Source organism: Carcharodon carcharias, chromosome 3, assembly GCF_017639515.1.
Source record: "Carcharodon carcharias isolate sCarCar2 chromosome 3, sCarCar2.pri, whole genome shotgun sequence".
NCBI classification, from domain to species: Eukaryota; Metazoa; Chordata; class Chondrichthyes; order Lamniformes; family Lamnidae; genus Carcharodon; species Carcharodon carcharias.
The window spans coordinates 61,358,806-61,382,479 of NC_054469.1; the positions used below are offsets into that span (position 1 = coordinate 61,358,806).

The following is a 23,674-nucleotide window of genomic DNA, read 5'->3' on the forward strand; positions in this document are numbered from 1 at the left end:
CAACAACCATCTTCTTTAACAAATCCAAGTCAACTTTCCTTAATTAATATATATTTGTCCAAGTAACCATTTATTTTGCCCCAAATTATCAACTCTACAAGCTTCCCCACCAATGAGGTTGGTGCTGGCTTTATTTTTAAACCTGTTTTTGAACAAAGGGGTAACATTTTCAGTTCTCCACTGGCACCATCCAGAAGTCTAAGGAAGATTAGAAAATGATGGCCAGTGCCTCGACAATTTTTAATCTCACTTCCCCCCAGTACCCTTGGCTGCAGCTCAGTCCTGGTGCCTCCTCTACTTTAAGCACAGTCAGGCTATCCAATACCATCTCCTTGTCAATTTTAAACTCTTCTTTTAAACTCTGATAGATAAATGGATGGGAGAGGTCTGGCGGGTTATGGACTAGGTGCAGGTCAATGGGACTAGCGGAATAATATTTCAGCACAGACTAGAAGGGCTGAATGGCCCGTTTTCTGTGCTGTAGTGTTCTATGGTTCTATAGTCTGAACTACCCCCTTTCACCATGAACTGCACAGCATCGTCTTCCTTGGTAAAGGCACATGCAAAGTATTTATTCAATACCTCAGTATGCCTTCTTCCTTCATGCATAAATCCCCTTTCTGGTCCCTAATCAGCCCTATCCCTCCTCTGACCACCTTTTTAACATTTAAATATCAAGAGAAGACTTTTGGATTCCTTTTTACATTAGCTGCCAGTCTCTTCTCATATCTTCCCTTTGCTTCTCTTATTTGCTTTTTCAATTCCTCTCTCAATGTTCTATATTTGGACTGGTTCTCAATTGTATTATCCACCTGACACCTGTCACAAGTATACTTTTTCTACTTCATCTTAATCTCTATCTCTTTCATCATCCAGGGAGCTCTGAATTCATTTGTCCTACCTTTCGCTTGCGACTGTGCTCAAACTCTCTCTTCTTTAAAGGCAGGGCATTGTTGAGTTACAGTTTTGCCTGCTAATCCTAGGCTAGATCCATTCTTAACCCATTGAAGTTGGCTATCCCCCAATTATTCTTTCTTATTCTTTTCTATTGTTATTTCAAATTTCCAATATCTGCAAATTGAGGTTACATTTGGAATTTTTCTTTGTCATCTGGATGTCTGGCATTTAGAAATGTCTTTCCAAATCAAGCCGAGAAATTTTCACCCACTCAAGGGTTTTGTTTTTCTCAATATGGCGTATTTGCAGTCTCCCTGTAGGACAACATGTATCTCATGCAAATACAGAAAACCTCGGCTCAAGTTGACAGAGCGAAGGGCTAGGAACACCCAAGTGCTCTGAAATTTAAACACAACTCACAGTACTGACCACCAATAAGCTTCCTACTGATGTTTAGTTACAACTACACTATCCATTGGTGCACGTTTGCAGAATTATCTGGAGGCAAATAGGAATAATACCAGGCCACAATGACACATATACTCCTCTAAGTTACATGAATATGCCAGACATGTTGGTCAATCAACAGTGCTTTGGACTAGAGAAGGCTTGTCTGAATCAGGTATTACATAAGCAAATTTACCATAGAGAATTGATTTGATTACAGAGTTCTGTTTCAACTCAAGACAATAATAGAGTTGACTTTCCTCTCCCTTCCTCCTGCTCAGGCATATTTGGCCTATTCTAAGCCTCAATTACGTCCCAGGGAATCACCTTCTTTCCTCTACCTCCCAAAAGCAAAGCAAAATTGGGTTAGTTGTGGCACATGTTAAGGTGTATCTTGCAAAGTGGAATTTGAAATCCCACATTTGTAAATTCCACCCTATTGTACTTCAGCCAGAACAGAAGAATAATCAAACATGTAGTTTTTAAGTCATGATTCACAGGTCTTGATCTGTGGCCAATTTACCTTTTCCGATAGCCGTAGAAGGTACATATTGCATTTACTATAGAATGTGTGTTGCAAGAAGTTGAATAGCAGTGTACTAGTAGCATACAGCCTGGCATACCACGAGAGAGAAAGACTTTTAAATAAAATAAATCAGATTTTTTTAAAATAGTTGTTCAAGAATACGCAAGAAAAATTAATATTTTTTAAAAAAAGTGCAGCCACTTGGGCGAGACCAATGTAGTCTCTAAGCTGTGCAAGTGCATGCCCATGCAGCAACCCAGAACACAATGCAGTGCAACAGGCTGTGCACAAAGAAAAATTGTGGAGGGAACATTGGGTGAGACAGAGAGCTTCAGCAAACTGTGGAATATACCCTTGCAACAGTCACTGTTTTCAGAAAAAAGGAAAAATTTGAAAATAAAATTTGAGGATTCTCACTAAGATAAAAGCAAAATACTGCGGGTTGCTGGAAATCTGAAACAAAAATAAAAATAGCCGGAAAAACTCAGCAGGTCTGACAGCATCTACGGAGAGAAATACAGTTAACGGTTTGAGTCTGTATGACTCTTCATCAGAACTGAGGAAATATAGATTTGAGGTGAAATATAAGCTGGTTGAGGGGGGGTGGGACAAGTAGAGCTGGATAGACGGCCAGTCATGGTGGAGGCAATGAAGGGGTTGCCAAAGATGTCATAGACAAAGGACAAAGGGGGCTGACGGTGGTGGTATTAGCTAAGGCATGTGCTAATGCTGAATTAAGAGTAGAAAGCAGGATAAGCAAGTGACAGATAGCCCTAGTGGGGGTGGGGTGGGGGGAAGGGATCGAAATAGGCTAAAAGGTGGAGATGAAACAATGGATGGAAATACATTTACAAATAATGGAAATGGGTGGGAAAAGAAAAACATATTTAGAAAGTTAAATTATTGGAAAAAGGGGGATCGGAAAGAGGATGAGGATGGAGGACAGAGTTCATGATCTAAAGTTGTTGAACCCAATATTAAGTCCGGCAGGCTGTAAACTGCCTAGTTGGAAGATGAGGTGCTGTTCCTCCAGTTTGCGTTGAGCTTCACTGGAACATTGCAGCAAGGATGGACATGTGGGCACGAGAGCAGGGTGGTTTATTGAAATGGCAAGTGACAGGGAGGTCTGGGTCATGCTTGCAGACAGACCAAAGGTGTTCCGCAAAACGGTCACCCAGTCTGCGTTTGGTCTCGCCAATGTAGAGACCGCCGCATTGGGAGCACCGAATGCAGTAGGCTAAATTGAGGGAAGTACAAGTGAAGTGCTGCTTCACTTGAAAGGAATGTTTGGACCCTTGGACATTGAGGAGGGGGGTTAGTAAAGGGGCAGGTGCTGCAACTTCTGCGGTTGCATGGGAAGGTGCCATGGGAGGGGGTTGAGGTGTAGGGGGTGATGGAGGAGTGGACCAGGGTGTCCCGGAGGGAAAGATCCCTGCGGAATGCCGCCAGGGGGTGAAGAGAAGATGTGTTTGGTGGTGGCATCATGCTGGAGTTGGCAGAAATGACAGAGGATGATCCTTTGAATGTGGAGGCTGGTGGGGTGATAAGTGAGGACAAGGGGGACCCTATCATGGTTCTGGGAAGGGGAGGGAGGTGTGAGGGCGAATGCGCGGGAGATGGGCATCTGTCAACCACCGTGGGTGGAGAACCTCGGTTAAGGAAGAAGGAAGACATGTCAGAGGAACTGTTTTGGAAAGTGGCATCATCAGAACCGATGCAACAGAGGCGAAGGAACTGAGAGAATGGGATGGAGTCCTTACAAGAAGCGGGATGTGAGGAGCTTTAGTCGAGGTAGCTGTGGGAGTCGATAGGCTTGTAATGAATATTGGTGGACAGTCTATCACCGGAAATTGAGACAGAGAGGTCAAGGAAGGGAAGGGAAGTGTCAGTGATGGACCATGTGAAAATGATGGAGGGGTGGAAATTGGAAACAAAATTAATAAATTTTTCCACGTCCAGACGAGAGCATGAAGCAGCACCAAAGCAGTCATTGATGTACCAGAGAAAGAGTTGTGGGAGGGGGTCTGAGTAGGACTGGAACAACAAATGTTCCACATACCCCATAAAGAGACAGGCATAACTGGGGCCCATGCGGGTACCCATGACCACACCTTTTATTTGGAGGAAGTGAGACGAGTTTAAGAATAAATTGTTCAGTGAGAAAACAAGTTTAATCTCCAGCTTTTATCCTATTTCGATCCCTTTCCCCCACCCCCACTCATCCTGCTTTCTATCCTTAATGTTCCCATTAGCACATTCCTTAGCTATTATCACCACCGTCAACGTCCCTTTGTCTATGACATCTTTGGCAATCTCTTCTTTGCCTCCACCTATCACTGGCCCTCTATCCAACTCAACCTGTCCCACCACCTCAACCAGCTTATATTTCGCCTCAAATCTATATTTCCTCAGTTCTGATGAAGAGTCATATAGACTCGAAACGTTAACTGTATTTCTCTCCGCAGATGCTGTCAGACCTGCTGAGTTTTTCCAGCTATTTTTATTTTTGCTTGAGGTTTCTCGGGCTAATTTGAAATACATTTGAATATCTCTACAACTTAATTTGAGCTGTAACATATACTGTTCTGTAATGTACTTCAGTAATTTTTGCTCTTCATAACTAATTGATTTCAATTTTAATGCTGGACATTTGTTGGAAGTGACCAATTAAAAACAGCCATCAGTTCTTAGTGACAGACAAAAACTTCTAACCACTTTCAAGAGCAAACCAATCCAGATTAAAAACATTCTCCCTTCTTTTGTGAAAATAGAAATGTAAAGAACACTTGCTCACAAACACTCATATTGTAAAATTAGCTCACATCTGGGTTTTCTCCAGGTAAAATACATGAGCAAAATGTAGTCTGGCTGGTAATTTGAGTCTGCTAACTTCTGTTTCTTACACTGCACAACATGGAAAGAGATATTTGAGAATGGCTAGAATAAGTGCCTCAAGATTTCCTCTACCCGTGCAGAAAGCCACTTAGCAACTTAAAAGGCCCGATTTCAAATCGAAATTTCAAATGGTGAAGATACCTACTGGGCCACTGGAACTAACATTTCTGTTACAATCAACAGGAAGCCCACTTGTAATGAGTTAGAACAAGTAATGCCATATCCTGGTACAGCATTAAATTATATGAAAATTAGATGTTCCTACAGATTACACAACGGAAGTATAACATTACTTCTTCAAATTGCTGAGCTAGCAAGCTAGCCAAAATCTAATCCAACTAGTAGCAAGAAGATTAATCATAGGTATTTCAAAGGCTCAAGCCTGAAACAATTGAGTTGGAAGTGTATATTTGAATGCTTACACTACAAACTACCTGAAAATTAGCATAATTTTGTTTTGGGTTTAATAATTTAATTACCTTGTTGAAGCGTTCATGGGGAACATACTGTAGCACAATGGGTTCCATTGTAGTGACATTTGCAAACTGCACCTCTGGAATATAAAGTGCACAAACCACATGGGCCCAACCTGTACATAAATTAAAACAAAAAAAAATTATAAACTACAGAAAGTCACACACAGTTTAGATTTTGTCTGTTAAGTACAAAAACAAAACCTTTCCAATTAAATTCAGTTTACAAGAAAAAATATTCCTTGAATCAGTCTGTGAGTAATTAAAGAAAACACAGTGTTACATTCATATCAAATTGACCAAAGTTATCTCGGCACTGAGCTTGAAAATCCTAATAATGTGCCGAATGTGTTGACTGAAAAGCTTGGCATGTGTCAGTTCCTTGGCTTGTGGGGTTTCCAAACCAATAGTTTAAAAGTATGACACATTAAACACACTGTGCTGTTATGTGGCTCTCTGCCAGACACACGTGGGAAACACTGGTGAAAGACCAAGAAAGAACCTTGTAGCTCAGCATTCCTGACAATCATCCAGATGGTTCAAATTTCTAACACCATCCCCCTCCTACAATGTTAACTGCCAGGCATAAACAAATCTAGCCTAGAGTGACCCACTATATAGTGATCACTTTGATCACAACTCTTCAAATCCTTAAAGAACTGTAACTAATAATTTTATCTGAAAATTCAAATATTACAACCTTTCTCCAGTAGCTCTGTCTGCAACATATAATATATACATCTTCCCATAGCCTATATTTTGCTTTCAAAATAATGGGCTTTATTTTCAGTTAACTTTCATGTTCTTGTACTATAAATATGCCAGTACAACATCCTAAAATACACACACAAACATATACACACACACACACAATCAAATAGTTAGTAATGCAATTTAAATCTCAATTATTTCTTCTCCAACAAGAAAAACAAAAATGCTAAATATATTACTGAACTGAGGCAAAATGGTAAAAATGCTTAAGACTATTTTTGGTTCGGGTAAAATGATTGAAAGCTTAGTAATGCAGTGTAAATACACCTCTAAAGGTCAAGATAGTGCAGAGATCCAATGTATTGAAACAAGCTAAACTGCATCTGATGAGCAACCCAATTTCAAAAATTCTCATCACTTGGTTTACAGTTACAGCGTCATTCATAGCAGCCAGATTTTATGTGCACTTATAGATAGATATATACCTCAGCCTTTACAAAACTCCACATTACTTAGTTTTTTTTTATTCATTCATTACTTTACATAAAATATACAGCAAAATGTAACCCTTTACACGTCATACAAATTAATGTTAGAAAGCAAGATGTTTACAGCCTGGGATTAAATGCTCACAATTACTGTGTATCTCAGTTGGAGCTCAGCTGCCAAAACGGCATTGCATAACTGTCACAAACAACCCACCAAAACAGAAGTACAAATTTCTTGTCAACTGGCACCACTGAGCTGTCAACTCTCAAACTAAGGTCAAAATTCAATTTTAAAAAAACCTCCTCGGCTTCCCCAAATTAACTCAGTAGTTAAATATATTGCCTAATGTGGAACCAAGCCATTTGAACCAGGAAGATCCAAGAGATCATTCCAGATTTGTCATTTTCTCTGATGTCAACTAGGTGGCGCATTAAATTGACCTCCATCCCCTGGGATGGGATGGGAAAACGTGTCAGTCAGGATTATCATCAAATGAATCATTCTACAAATCTATGTATGTGGATGTCACAGAAGACAAAATCACTGTTAGCGATTCCCCAATAGCCACTGTACAAAATGACGAACTACTTGGGTTACTTGCAATTAATGCCAATGGAATTATAACGCAGCATGGTGGAACAGGGTGAGAAAAATTCTTCATCTCAGCGCCCTACTAATGAATCTGTAGCTAAATACATTGCTTACCTATGGCACTGTGCTTTACAGACCAGGAAGATCATATACATAGTCCCTGGACAATGCTGAGATAGCATATCTCTGCTAGAACAGCAGGATTGCCTCAAGTTTCTGGCTAATGGAGTTTGCCGAAAAGGTCGTGGGGGTGGGGTGGGGTGGGTGGAAATGAGCCAACAACCCCATTCCCTAATGCCAGTGAGATGGGAGATGATTATGTTCACTACAGTGTTCCTGCAGTCCATTAGCAAAATCCAAGCTTGCACATGAAAAACAGGGAGTGAAAAAAAGAGGGTTACTCAGCTCCTGTAGAATCACAGCCTTACAGGAGTAAAGAAGTACGATAAAAAAACGATTTATATTTTGCACAAAAAGAATTCAACTATGTTCTTGTTTTAAGGGGGCAGGTCCAACAAAGGAAAATAGAAACAGACAAAATTATCCGTGCCTATTTTCAAGTAAACCATCAATTTCAAGGCAATTATTATTACAAAGCCAAAATCTATGGATTACCCACATGCACTGGTGATAATTAACAATGACAGAATAAAGCAAAGCTTGAGCAATTTATCAGTATGACCAACCGAACCTCAAGGTCAATGTTAACTGATAGCTTTTTTAAAAGAAAAGCAATTTTATTTCTGGCATTTTTCAACATTTATGCTATCACCAATTCATCACAAGCATAAAGTCTTTATTCCCAAGTATTAATACAGTACCTTGTAATATGATATTTTAAAAAGTATATTACGCTCATGAGGGTTAAGAATTGACTCATTTAGTCGCTGGAGACTGTCATTTATGATCTTGCCTAAACAACAATGGCTGGACCATTTGTGGAACATGTGGGACAATAGTGAGGGAGGATCTTAGCTCCAAAGAGCAGAAGTAGAGTCACTACGAGTGGAAGGGGAAGGAAACATGAGTGGTAACATTTTATAGTTCTTCTTCCAGGAGCTATACAGCATATTAAGCAAGAAATAAGAGGTGTTTGCAACAAAGATTATGCAAGAAGCATGGGAGACTTTAATCTTCATATATTCAAGTTGGCAAAAGTAGTTCAGAGAACAATTGCATGAAATTTTTTAGACACTTTCCGAGAACAACACATCTTGGACCAACCAAGGAAAAGACTATTTTAGAGCTTGTATGGCATTATTACAGGGCAAATTAGTAATCTCATACAAGGGATTCTGTAGAAAGAGTGATCACGAGATGGAATGTAAACACAATATAAAATTCTAAGAATGACATACTTCAATCCGACACTAGAGTAATAAACTTAAAATAAAGCTAATTACATATTTAAGAGGGATGAGTTGGCTAAGGTAGATTGGGAATCTATTTTGGTGAATAAGCAATGACAAACATTAAACAAATATTTCAGAATTCTCAATGAAGATACATTCCATCAAGAAATAAAAGCTACACAGGAAAAATGATTCAGTAGCTGACTGAAGAAATTTAAGAATAGTATTCGATTTAAATAATCAAATGGTGCCAAACCATAAATCTGAGGATTGGGACATAAAAGATCAGCCAAAAAATTATAAAGAGGAAGGAAATAGAATAAACTAGCAAAAAATTTGAAAACACATCACAAGAGCTTCTAGCAGAATGTAAAAGGGAAGAGAGTAGCAAAAGTAAATGTGGGTCTCTTGGAGACCAAGACAAAGAAATTATCAGGAATGAGGAAATGGCAGAGACTTTAAACAAAGATTGTGTGTCAGTCTTCACTGTAGAAAACTCAAAAAATACCAGAAATAGTGGGGAACCAAAGGTCAAATGAGAATGAAGAGCTTTAAGTTATTAGTTTTTTTAAAAATGGCACTAAAGAAATTAATGGGACTAAAAAGCCGATTTAATCCCCAGGACCTGCCACCTACATTCCAGAGTTCCAAAAGAGTGGCAGCAGGGATAATGGACGCAGTGGTTGTGATCTTCCAAAATTCCCAAGATTCTGGAATGATTCCAGTGGATTCAAAGGTGGCAAAAGTTACACTGCTATTCAAGAAAAAAGGGAGTATGGAGGAAGTAAATAGGCCAGTTATCCTGAATCAGTCATCAGGAAAATGCTGGAATCCATTATTAAGGTGCAGGACACTTAGAAAATTATAATATGACACGGCAAAATCAACATGGTTTTATCAATGGGAAACTGACAACTTTAGAGCTTTCTGAGGACGTAACAGGCAGGACAGATTAAAAATTATTACTTCAGAACTCGACTTGCCAAAAAAGACAGGCAGTCATGGGACAACTATAGAGGCAAGAGACATAAAACAAAAAGAAAAAACATCCAAAAATGCAAAAAAAAAACAGATCTTCACAATGGTGAAAAGTATAAAGAGCAAAGGGTGACAAAACAGATATCAAAAGCATGGAAAGCCGCTTTTAAGATATAGCAAATCAATACAAATTACAAATTTTCCAAATATAATTTTAATAAAAAAAAGAGGGTGCCCCCTAGAAAACTGATAATGGTGACACTATCAATGAAAATAAGGAAATGGCATAGATGGTGAATTACTATACATCAGGACTTAGAGCAGGTAAAGAAATCAGTATAAACCAGTTGTTCGAGTTTATAATTAAAGATATGATTGAGCACCTTGAAAACTTTCAGCTGATCAGAGAGACACAAAATCTTCACAATGCAGAAGGAGGCCATATGGCCCATCGAGTCTGCATTGTCTCTCTGAAAAAGCGTTCTTCTTGTCCAACTCCTCTGCCCATCCCCATGGCCTCAGCTTCTGACCTCATTACAGCCTTGGTTCAAACATAAACAAAAGAGCCGAACTCCAGAGGTGAAGTGAGAGTGACTGCCCTTTACATCAAGGCAGCATTTGACCAAGTTGGCATCAAAGAGCCCTATCAAAGCTTGAGTCAATGGGAATCAGGGGGAACTCTCTCTGCTGGTTAGAGTCATACCTAGCACAAAGGAAGATGGTTGTGGTTGTTGGAGATCAATCTCTGTTCCAGGACATCACTGCAGGAGTTCCTCAGGGTAATGCCCTAGGCCCAACCATCTTCAGCTGCTCATCAATAACCTTAACGTCAGAAGTGGGGTTGCACAATGTTCAGCACCATTCGCAACTCCTCAGATACTGAAGCAGTCCACGTCCAAATGTAGCAAGGGTTGGGCAATATTCAGGCTTGGGCTGACATGTGGTAAGTAATATTCACGCCACATAAGTGCCAGGCAATGACCATCTCCAACAAGAGGGAATCTAATTATCACCCTTGACATTCAATGCCATTGCCATCACTGAATCCCCCACGATCAACATCCTGGGGTTACCACTGACCAGAAACTGAACTGGGCTAGACCATATAAATGCTGTGGCTACAAGAGCAGGTCAGAGGCTAGGAATCCTGCAGCAAGTAACTCACCTCCTGACTCCCCAAATCCTGACCACCATCTGCAAGGCACAAGTCAGGAGTGTGAGGAATACTCTCCACTGAATGAGTGCAGCTCCAACAACACTCAAGAAGCTTGAGAGCATCCAGGACACCATCCACTTGATTGGCACCTCTTCCACAAAACATTCACTCTCTCCACCCCTAATGAACAGTGACAGCAGTGGCTATGATCTACAAGAGGCACTGCAGGAGCTCGCAAAGGCTCCTTCCGCAGCACCTTCCAAACCCACGATCGCTACCATCTAGAAGGTCAAGGGCAGCAGATACATGGGAACATCACCACCTGGAAGTTTCCCTCCAAGCCACTCACCATCCTGACTTAGAAATACATCACCATTCCTTCACTGTCACTGGGTCAAAATCCTGGAACTCCATCCCTAACAGCACTGTGGGTCTACCTACACAAGAGGGACTGCAGCAGTTCAAGACAGCTCACCACCACCTTCTCAAGGGTATTTAGGGATGGGCTGGGGAGGCAGTGACATAGTGGTATTGCCACTGACTAGTATTCCAGAGACCCAGAGTAATGCCACAGCAGATGGTGAAATTTAAATTCAGTAAAAATCTGGAATTAAAAGTCTAATGATGGCCACAAAACCATTGCCAATTGTTCTAAAAGCCCATGTGGTTCACTAACGTCCTTTAGGGAAGAAAATCTGCTGTCCTTACCTGGTCTGGCCTACATGTGACTCCAGACCCACAGCAATGCCCTCTGAACAAGGGAAATTAGGGATGGGCAATAAATGCTGGCCTAGCCAGCGATGCCCACATCCCATGGACGAATGTAAAAAAAAAAATGCTGGCCTAGCCAGCAATTTTTAAAAAGCTTGCACATTATTTTCAGATAGCAATCCAGTTCCCTTTTGAATACCTTGATCAAACATGCCTCCACCACCCTCTCAGGAAGTTTGTTCCAGACTCCAACCACCCACTGGGTGAAAAAAATTTTCCTCTTTACTTTTACTTTGCCAATTATTTTGAATTTGTGTCCTCTATTTCTTGACATTCTCTTGAATGAGAACAGTTGCTCATTATTTACCCTGTCCATACCCCTCAGGATCTAGAATGCCTCTATCAAGTCTCCTCTCAGCCTTCTTTTCTCCAAGGAAAACAGTGCCAACCTCTCAAATCTATCCTCAAAGCAACAGTTCTTTATCCCTGGAATCATTCTTGTACCTTCACATCAATCCTCAAGTACCTTCCACGTAATTGCTTATGGTGAATCAGAGGATATACTATTTTGTAACTAGGATGTAAGTCCAATGTCGGGACCACTGATATCTGATGACTGAACAAGTTGAATTTTGTTTTCATTGGACAGTATTGTATTACTGGTACCAGTGTTTTGGATAACTAGTTATAAAATTCTATCCATTTTGCTGTAAGTACCATTAATCAGTCACCTTGGCCAGAATATTTCCGTCGGTGAGTTGGGGGGGGCGGGGCCCGCTCACCAATGCAAAAATGACATGGGATGACGTCGGGAGGAACTCCCGATGTCATCCCGGTCCATTTAAATATTAAGGAAGGCGGGTGGACAGCGAAATCAGCTGTCCACCCGCCGACCTGTCAATGGCCAATTGAGGCCATTGACAAGATAATAAGCTCATTAAATGTCTTGCCCTTCCAACCTTAAGGCTGGTGAGCTGGCCAGAAGCTCCAGCGGGGAATAGAAAAAACATGAAGCCACATACACTGGTGGGATGAGGTTTCATGTCCATTTTAAAAATGTTTAATAAACTTTATGTCCTTTTTATTAACATGTCCCATCTCGTGTGACATTGTCACATGAGGGGGACATGTTAATATATTTTTTATTTGTCTATTCTTGATGTTTAAAAAACTTTCAGTGATCTCCCTGAGACAGCACTTAGTATGCGTAAAAGATCACATTTTAACAGTTGGGGAATCCCCCCCAGCACAGGAAGCGCATAGTGCTTCCTGTCAGGTGGCCCACCCACTTAAAATGGCAGCAAGACCCACTTCAGCAGCAGGGATCGGCTGCCCGCCCGCCCACCAAGGACAAAATTCTGCCCCTTGATTATTGTTATATATTTGTTTACCTGTGCAGTCAATTTTTAATTTCTAAAATGTTTAGGGACAGGTCTTCCTGGGTGTAATGAACTGCTTGGGAACAGCTCATACAGAAAAACTGGGTAAGGAGAAACACTTGTAGTAGGGGAATCTAGCTGATTAATTCAAATGATGGAATAATGGACCAGGTGATCCAACAGCCCTAGGTATAAGAACAAAAAGTCCATCCATTTAAGTCAGGATGCAAAGCAAATTGAAGGTTTGTCGTAATTCTAGGGCTGGAAATTCAGTTTGGGACTGGAGAAAGAGGAGTAGAGAAAAGCAAGGGCTAATGGGCAGGAGTTGGTTCATCAGCAGCATTAGGTACAGAATGTTGGATTAAGACAGCATGTTGGGCAAGAAGATTGTTGCCGAGCAGTACGAGGGAATGGCAGACTTGAGGTCTGGGTCTTGGAGGGTTTATAATAGGTAGAGTATGCCTGGCGAACCTGGCTGAATATTTTGAACAGCTGACTAAAACAGTGGACAGGTGAATGCCAATGGATATTCTTTATATGGACTTCCTGAAGGCCTCTGATAAAAGTCTCTCTTAAGACTGTTAGCTATTGAGGTTCATGGAACTGAAGGCAAATTATCAATTTGGTTAAGAAATTAGCTGAGCGGCAGGAGACATAATGGACAGGTACTCCAACTGACAGGATATAACCAGTGGTTCCACAAGGATCTGTGCTGGAGCCACAACAATTTACCATATTTATTAACTTATATGATGGGATAGAAAGCCACATATCCAAATCCACTAATATCATCAAGATACGCAGCATTGTAAGCAATGTTAATGGAAGCCTAAAGTAACAAAGAGATTCCAGGTTAAGTGAACGAGCAAAACTTGCAAATGGATTGCAATGTAGGCAAAAATCTGCTTAGAAAAGTGTATTTTCTAAATGGCGAAAAGCTAAAAACCGTGGAGCGCCAGATCATAGACCACAAAAATATCATGATCAGGTAGTGTATATAATCAAAAGGGCTAATGAAATGCTAGCCTTTATATCTAGAGGACTAGAATACAAAGGGAATAAAGTCATGCATCAGCTATACAAAGGTTAAAGTGACACCTTGAATACCCCCTGAGCAGTTCTATGCACCACAGGAGAAATATATTGGTCTTGGAGGGAGTGCAGTGCAGATTTACCAGAAAGATACTTGGACATTAAGTTATGAGGAGCGAGTATACAAACTAAGATAGTAATGCCTAGAATGTAGATGAGGGTGTTTAGATCAAAGGTTTCAGGATATCAAGGGGATCAGATAGGATACAGAGAAACTACTTCTGCTGGTTGGGGAGTCTAGGGCTAAGAGGCACAGTCTAAAAATTAGAACCAAACCTTTCAGGTGTGAAATTAGGAATAACTTCTAGACTAGCAGGAGTTTGGAACCTTTTCCACAAACAGCGATTGATGCTAAATCATTAATTATAAATCTGATTGATAGGTTTTCATTAGAAATAGGTTGTTGGTACTGGAAGGTACAAGTAATAAGGCAAACTTTAAAAAGAGATGATTAAGAAAGATTACAAGTAAAAATTAAATTAAAAACTGAAGAAGAGGGTAACAGAACAAAAACTACTTACTTATTTTGTGTTTAATTGTACTTTGGTATTTCATATAGTGGCTTTTGGATTAAAGCTTTCTAAGATTGTTGATAATGCCTGTGGAGAAGGGAACTAAGTTTCAACAAACTACAGGTGCTTTGGCACTAAGGACAGAACCGTCCCAGATTTGCACTAAGTGCGGTAGCGGGCGGGTAAAACAATGTTTTATCCGCCAGCCGTGATGGTGGGTTTTCAAGCCGTATCATCTCAAACTTGCCATGTTATTTATTCATTCCTAGGAAACACGCCATTACCATGGCAGGCAGGCTCTCATTCGCCTGCCCGCCATCACCTCGCCACTTCATCACACCAGGCACCATATTTAAAGTTGAGCCGCAGGCACACATCGCAGTGCTTCCAGCCCACCAGTACTGCAGGGAAGATGTCCACCATTGGCAAAAAGACTGCAGCCCCCAGGTTTAATGACACGTCACTGGAGTGCCATTTGGATGCCATAGAGACCCGCCATATGTCCTCTACCCCCACTCTGGTCGCAGGGCAAGCAGCAGCATCACTAATCCAGCATGGCAGGAGGCGGTAGTGCCAAGGCTGCACAGAAGAGTTTGGCCATCCAATGCAGATGGAGGATAAATGATCTATGGCAGGCTATGGTAACCATCTCCTCACTCTAAACTCTCACACTCAAGCCCATCACACATTCACTGGCATCTCACTCAATGCCAGCTCAAGGGACATCACCACCCATTCTCACACACATGCCCATCTGGCCTCATCTCCTTTGGAGACTGCTCCCTCAGCCCTCTCCATCTTAAAGCCACTTGCACAGATCAACATGTGCTCCCACGCAGACTCTGGGATATCCTCCTTCCCAGTACAGCTCTTGAACTGCAGTCTCTTCACTTGCCTGAGGCCATTGAAAACGACTCACATACGGCTGATCTGGTAGCTAGGGGTCTGACCGTGAGCCCCCTAAAAGTGACGTGGTGCTGTCCATGAAGCCTGGCGCTGATGACTGCGAAGGCTGACCGAAGCATGGTAAGCAAACAAATCTTGAAGTCCCAAGCGAAGTGCAACCCACCAGGTGCACGTCGCATATGTGCCATTGTGAAACACGTCGGCATGTTTTCCCATCGACGTGGACAGACGACCAAGCGGGAGTAGGGGAATGAGTCCGGCAGGCTGGCCTTATAATGATATGTTGATGTATCACATTGAGGTTCCTGACGTCCGAAGGCAGGAAATGCAGCCCACCATTGGCAGGCGGAGCAGGTGATTGCAAATTGGTCGATTTTTGGCCTTCTCGCTATATTGTCCGCTCATGACGCCAAACACGCCCGACACCGGTGGGCATGGAAAATCCCGGCCTGAGAGTCATTCAGCTCACAGTCACATAAGAGAGTACCATCCACAGAGTCAGATTCATTTACAGCACAGAAGGAGGCCATTCAACCCATTGAGTCCACACCGGCTCCTGTCTGAAAAACAATCTGCCATGACTTGCTGCTTTCTTTAAGTCAAATTTTTTATCTAATTGCACACTGGTCCTCCTATTCCATAAGTCTCAATGCTGTTAACCAGCCTTTAGTGTGATACCTTGTCAAACACTTGCTTAAAATACATATAGACAACATCCACAGTATTCCCTTCATCAATCTTCTCTTGTTACTTCATCAAAAAAAATTGATTAGATTGGTCAAGCAGGATCTGCCTTTTACAAGTCCGTGCTGGCTCTCCTCAAATAACTCAAACCTCTCCAAGTGCCTGTTGACTTTTTCCCTGATTGAGGATTCCAAAGCCTTACTCACCACTGATGTTAGACTGACTGGCCTGTAGTTGCTAGGGCTGTCCTTGCATCCTTCCTTGAATAGGGGTGTCATATTTGCCACTCTCCAATTCTCTGGCACCTCCCCCACATCTGGAGAAGCTTGAAAAATTAAGGCAAGACCTTTCACTATCCCAACCCTCACTTCCTTTCGCAATCCAGGGTGCAAGCCATCCGGACCAGGTAACTTACCTACTCCAAGCATAGCCAGCCTTTCCAATACCATCACCCTTTTAATTTTCACACTATCCACTGCCTCCAATATCTCAGCTTCTACTGATAGTTTGTCAGATTCCTCTTCCTTAGTAAACGCCAATCCAAAGAAATCACTAAGTATTATAGCCTTGTCCTGTGCCTCAAAGCATTTATCACCCTCTTGGTCCCTAATAGGTTCCACTCCACCTCACTTACCCTTTTATGTTGACTGCCATTCTATTCTCATATTCTCTCTTTGCCAGTCTTATGTTCCTCTTCATCTCCCTTCTCAAGCTATTATGTCTGGTTTTCACTTGAAAAGCTCACCTGACAAGCATCATACACGCTCCTTTCTTTTTTCATCATAATTGTCATCTCCTTTGTCATCCAACAAGCCCTGATTTTGGCTCCGAAAAGGGTGAAATGTAAAGGAGTGAACCTGAAGCATCTCTTCCTTAAATATCACCCATTGTTCCAGCTCAGTTTTTCTCGTCATCCTCTGGTTCCATTTTACCCTTCTCATCACGCTGAAATTAGCCCTTTACCAATGGTTGCATTAGCAAGGTCCCTTTGATTAGGTCCCACAAAGGAGGTTAGTTAACAAAATTAGCGCACATGGAATAGGGATTAATATACTGGCACAGATTGAGCATTGATTAGAGGACAGAAAACAGAGAGTAGGAATAAACAGGTCATTCTCCTGGAACTCCCTAACAGCACTGTGGGTGTACCTACACCACATGGACTACAGCAGTTTGAGAAGGCAGCTCACCACCACCTTCTCAAGGGCAACTAGGGATGGGCAATAAATGCTGGCCCAGCCAGCGAAGCCCACATCCCGTGAATGAATTTTAAAAAATAAAAATTCTTAGGTTGACTGGCTGTGACTGGTGTGGTGCAGCAAGCAGCAGTGCTTGGGCCCCAGCTATTCACAATCTATATCAATGATCTGGATGTGATGACCAAATGTATCATTTCCAAGTTTGCTGATGACACAAAACTTGGTGTGAGTGTGAGTTGTGAGGAGGATGCAAAGAGTCTTCAAGGGAATTTGAACAGGCTTAGTGAGTGGGCAAGAACATGACCAAATGGAATATAAAGTGGAAAAATGTGAAGTTATCTACTTTGGTAGGAAAAATAGAAATGCAGAGTATTTCTTAAATGGTGCGAGATTGGAAAGTGTTGATGTCCAAAGGGACTGGGTGTCCTTGTTCACAAGTTACTGAAAGCTAACATGCAGGTGCAACAAGCAATTAGAAAGGCAAATGGTGTGTTGGCCTTTATTGCAAGAGGATTTGAGTTCAGAACTAAAGATGTCTTGCTTCAATTCTATAGAACCTGGGTTAGTCCGCATCTGGAGGATTGTATGCAGTTTTGATTCCCTTACCTAAGGAAAGATACACTTGCCATAGATGGAGTGCAGAAGAGGTTCACCAGACTAATTTCTGGCACGGTGGGACTGTCCTATGAGGAGAGATTTAGGAGACTGGCCTGTATTCTCTAGAGTTGAGGAATGAGGAGTGATCTCACAAACCTACAAAATTCTTAAAAGGGCTAAACGGGGTAGATGCAGGAAGAGTGGGTCGAGAACCAGGAGAAACAGACTCAGAATAAGAGACAAGCCATTTAGGATAGAATTGAGGAGGGATTTCTCCACTCGGAGGGTGGTGAATCTTTGGAATTCTCTACCCCAGAGCGCTGTGGAAGCTCAGTCATCGAGTATGTTCAAGACTGAGATCGATAGTTTTCTAGATGCTAATGGTGTGAAGGGATATAAGGATAGCGCGGGAAAATGGAAGTTAGGTAGATGATCGGCCATGACCTAGTTGAACGGTGGAGCAGGATCAAGGGGATGAATGGCCTACTCCTATGTTCCTACAGTAAAACTAGTTCCCTTTTCCCTACAGCAGAATCTTAGAACATGCAACTGAGTTTACAAATCTATTGCCTTTTAAGGATACTCATTTTAACAATGTAAATTCAGAAAGCAGTGTATAGACTTCACTCTCCCACGATCTGAACTAAAGGCACCTCACCTCAACTGTTTAGCTTTGAAATAAAGTTGCTTATCAAAATGTATACAAATATACAATATTATTGTAATTTTCATTTGCAATACTTGGAACAGATACACAATATTAATGCAACATCACCAAATTAAATTCATGAAAGGAAATTATATTCCTTATAAACTGTAATCTCACATTTAAAAGTAGGACGCACTGGGTAGCATTAAAATAAAGTTTCATAGAGGTCAATGTTCTTTATTGAAGATTTCAATAAAGACCAAGTCCCAGAAAAGCTCAGATGCTGCAACTCAACAAATGAATATTCAAGAACTAAATGTGAACAGTTGTGATTTTAATCCACTTGAATTAAGTTGTCTAGACTTCTAAAACAGTCTGCTCAATAGGCCAGCTGGCACCTCAAAACCTACAATTTAAGACAGGGAAGACTTTAAAAAGCATAATGGACTTTAAGTGTAGAGCAGCAAAACTAATAAATCTGGAGCTACATGCTGCAGTTTAAAATATTAAATGCAAGCACAAACACACAAAAGTACATGACAAATGGAAATTCACCTGACAAAAAGCCACTGGGAACTGAAAGAATCAAACAGTTCCGGAACTTCACAAGAAAAAAAAGAGTATTAAGTCTAGCACAACTGTGGTTTATTCCTATAAGCATCTACACCTCTTTATTTTGACATAACACTCACTTAAAAATAATTAGCTGCATGAGCACGAGATCATGATAAGTGATGCAATATAAATGCAAGTATTTATCTTGCTCATTTATATCTCGTAATACATACTTAAAATTAGAGACAAATATCAAGGCAAATTAAATAAAGGTCTTAAGTTTTCCATTCTAATTTCTTTCTACTCTTATAGCTTTTAACACCAATATAAAACCCACCCCTTCTGAAGCCATCAACACCTTGCTGAAAGATATCAAACCCTGCAATCCCTTGCCATTTTACATGTATGATTCTAGGCAGCAAGAGCCAGCAAGCTATATTGCACCTAAGCCGAATGCATTGTAACTTCTCCAGTGTGAAAATCTATTGTTCAAGAACACCAGTTGTCCAGAAATCCTAAAAGCAAACCCAAGCAACTCATGCACTTGCCACTCAAGTTTTCAAGCTGCAACAAATCAAGACGCATGGGTTCAGTAAAGATAATGAACTTTTAACTCCTCCTTACTGTGGGTCACAGTATTTTTGGAAGTACAGTTCTGGAGCAAGCAGAGCAGATATCAAGCACAATATTAAAATGTTAAAAATAAACTCCAAAGTTGTTTTCATATAATGCAAGGTTTATGATCCACAGTAGTTGGTCACCCTAGCTGCTTTTGCTGTTGATGATCAGCCACTATCTCCTACACCCCTTTTAACTAATGGTGAACTAAAACAGTGCACGGAATCATCTGATCCCTCGAAGCCATCGGAATCATTTCAGTACAGTATTTTGGGAGTGGAAAGATGAAAGATACAGTATTTGAATAAGTAGGACAATTTTTATCACAAAAACAGAATTACCTGGAAAAGCTCAGCAGGTCTGGCAGCATCGGCGGAGAAGAAAAGAGTTGACGTTTCAAGTCCTCATGACCCTTCAACAGAACTGATTTCCAGCATCCGCAGTTTTTTGTTTTTAGGACAATTTTTATTACAGCTTTGTAAGGTTTTATCACTGCTTTATGTTTCAGGTAAATATGTATATCTACAGTGCTTTCCGGTTCACACACTTGTGGTTAGTCATTCCAGTAATTCTATAATCCAGAAAATTCCAAAATCTAGAAATGACTTGGTCCCAAGCATTCTAGACTGGAGGGATTATAATTATTGTCTTTATTGAATGTCTTTATACTAAGACTTCTAGCAAAGGTCACTGGATACTGATCAGGAACAGAAAGCCAAGATTATTTCCCTTTCTAACTTCTTGAAGCCAAATAACAGCCCTAATTGTGAACAAACAAGTACAGACTTGAAATCAAACTAACGTTAGAGCCATCCACAGATGTTTGCATCAGCTATTCATCACATTAACCATCTGAACCATCCAGGACAGATGGAAGTCCAAAGACAAGGATCCTAAAAACCTTGACAACTAAGTGTCAGAGAGATCAGAGAAGCTATCGTGGGTGGAGAGAGACTCATTTGGCACAAAGCATCTCAAGGCTATGAACTCTGGTAATGTGTGACGTGTTGGATAAGACTTCATGCAATTGTCAAACACCTAGTGCATGTGGAGTTGAAATAGTGACTAGGGAAATTTGTTTGTACATCAGAAAAATAAGTGCCCAGTGATAATACTAAAACTACCTTCATATTATTCTATATTAGCAGGTGCCTGGAAGGCAAATCTTGCACAGCTGATCGCAAGTCAATGTAAATCCTTAGGGACTCACTCAGACTAAAAGACCAACTGAAGAAAGATCTTGCCAATGACAAGTCCTAACAGTACCAGCAGTTTTACATAGGCTTATAGCTGATTCCACAGTTTGTGCTTTACAAACCTCACACAACTCTACAGGTCTTTTTTAGTTCAATCTCTAACAAAATACATTGATCAAAAAAAATCTTACAAATAATTAATGCATTGAAAAAAAATCTAGTAAAATTTATGTTACACTAATTCTCAGTTGCATCCAGATTTAAGTGGCTTAAATGGCCAAGAGAATTAGCATTGTGTGCTAAAAGCAAACATTCCTGAAACCACCATGTAGTAATGAACATTCCTTGCACTTTAATTCAGTTTATTCTTTATAGTACTGTAAAGCAAGCAGGAACAATATTCCATTAACATCTTTGAAACTGTCTATAAAAGAAAAATTGGCTACAAAAACAATAGTACCACAAGGATTAGGTTTATCAACATAAGTCATGCCTGGTAACGCACCGTGACTTATTTGAAATCACCATCCACTTGGACTTTTAAATGGAGTTGGGTAACTTTAAACTTTAGAAACCTTGCAGATGTCTGTAAGAGCTCCAGTTTCAGGAGGTATAAATCACATTGTGTCAAATGTTACAACTAGGATGAGAGGAATGTGCAATTTCCCTAGCCCCACTACTCCATAGATCGCATCATAAGTGTAAATGTTTAATTCACTCATCAAAATGGCCAAATGTTTACTTTTGCTATTGTCAGAACCAGAATATCAGAGACTTTAACCAGGTTTCTTTCAATAAACTCAGCATGATTGATTTATTACCTAGTGAAACTTCTTTTTACAAAATAAGGTATAAGAAATAGGAGCACAAGTAAGCCATTTGGCCCCTCAAGCCTGCCCCGCCATTTTACAAGATTATTGATCTATCCCAGGCCTCAACTCCTCTTTCATGCCAGCTCCTCATAGCCCTCAACTCCCTGATATTTCAAAAATCTATCTATCTCCCCTTTAAATACTTTCAGTGATCTAGCCTCCACAACTCGCTGGGGTAGAGAATTCCAGACATTCACTACCCTCAGAGAATGAAATTCCTTTGCATCTCAGTTTTAAATGAGTGTCCCCTTATTCTGTAACTATGTTCCCTAATTCGAGATTCTCCCACTAGTGGAAACATCTTCTCAACATCTACCCTGTCAGGCCCCCTCAGAATCTTATACATTTCAATAAGGTCACCACTCATTCTTCTAAGCTCCAATGAAGAACGGCCTAACCTGTTTAGCCGTTCTTGATAAGTCAACACCTTCATCCCAGGAATCAGCCTAGTGAATCTCTTTTGAACTGCCTCCAATGCCAATATATCCTCTCTTAAATACGGGGGCCCAAACTCCAGTACTCCAGGTGCAGCCTCACCACTACCCTGTACAGTTGTTACAAGACTTTCCTATTTTTAAACTCCAATCCCCTAGTAATAGAGGCCAAAATTCAATTTGCCTTCTTAATTACTTGCTGCATCTACATGCTAACTTTGTGTTTCATGCACAAGAACATCCAGGGCCCTCGTTGCTGCACTTTTTTGGAGTCTCTCTCCAATTAAATAATAGTCTGCCTTTTGATTTTTCCTACCCAAGTGCATGACCTCACACTTTCCTACATTAAACTCCATCTGCTAAGTTTTTGCCCACTCACTCAATCTATCTATATCCCCTTGCAGATTCCTTATGTCCTCATCACAACATGCCCTCTTCACCTATTTTTGTATCATCAGCAAATTTGGATACATTACACTCTGCCCCCTCCTCCAAGTCATTACTATAGATAGTAAATAATTGAGGGCCTAGGACTGATTCTTGTGGCATTCCACTAGTTACATCTTTCCAACCTGAAAAAAACCCATTAATCCAGTCTCTGTCTCCTGTGTGTTAACCAATCCTCAATCCATTCCCCCAGTACCGTGGGCTCCTATTTTGTACAATAACCTTTTATGTGGCACATTATTGAATGCCTTCTGGAAATCCAAATATAATACATCTACCAGTTCCCCTATATCAACTCTGCTTGTTCTATCCTCAAAGAACTCTAGCAAATTTAACAAACATGATTTCCCGTTCACAAAACCATGTTGACTCCACTTGATTGCATAAAGCTTTTCTAAATTCCCTATTTCTTCTTTAATAATGGACTCTATCATTTTCACAACTACAGATGTTAGGCTGACTGGCCTATAATTTGCTGCTTTTTGTCTCCCTCCCTTCTTGAACAGGGGTATCTGCTGGGACCCTCCAGAATATAGTGACTTCTGGAATATTTTGACCAATGCCTCCACTATCTCTGCAGCCACTTCCTTTAAAACCAGTTGGAAAAAACTAGTTAACATACAACTTGTAGTCTGGCAGTGTAACTATCTACCCCTTTTAAATCCACGCACACACACACACACACACACACACACCCACACACACACACACCCCCCCCCCACACACACACACCCACACACACCCCCACCCCCACACACACACCCCCACCCCCACACACACACCCCCACCCCCACACACACACCCCCACCCCCACACACACACCCCCACCCCCACACACACACACGGATAAAACAAATAGGGTCTCTGCAGAGGTAGGCCAATCAGAAAACTTTATGAAAAAGGATGAAGTTCAAGCAGTTTTGACGCTGTCTATCCGGTGTTCCTTTGTGCAGAGATTGATCACTGATTACAGTAGTTATCTGGATGCTCTTTCCAAACGAGCTTCGGTGTGGAGGAGAATAGAGCCAGATCAATCCTTGGGATCTGTCTCATCTCAGCTTTTCAGGTTTCCAAATGCAGATGAGTTATATTGAGTTGAAGGTTCCTGGCTGGATACCAATAACTACACTATACTTCAGGCAAGGCAGGGAGAGAACAAGTTAGGGCAGCCTTCCTTCTTGGCTTATTCCCCAAAACGGAGTCCAAAAAAAGAACTCAAATCATAAGCTAATTTCAGTCAGTTGATTTCCAGAAAATTCAGGGCCTCTGCCTTTTAAAAAAGTTTTTTTTCTCCAGCAATTAAAGTAA

General features: G+C 40.9%; 1 protein-coding gene across 10 annotated transcripts in view; it reads right to left on the minus strand.

The window, feature by feature from the left end:
• mllt10 (MLLT10 histone lysine methyltransferase DOT1L cofactor) overlaps positions 1-23,674 on the minus strand; it is a 319,789-nt gene that overhangs the window by 286,119 nt on the left and 9,996 nt on the right. For 5 of the 10 annotated variants that reach the window (XM_041185205.1, XM_041185195.1, XM_041185194.1 and 2 more), the window contains one exon: positions 5,245-5,354. The exons of 4 other annotated variants lie outside the window; for them this stretch is intronic. In XM_041185205.1, the coding sequence (XP_041041139.1) occupies positions 5,245-5,354 (110 nt within the window). Of the gene's footprint in view, positions 1-5,244; positions 5,355-23,674 lie in introns of those variants that run through there. One more of the 10 variants, XM_041185203.1, reaches the window with a different exon arrangement.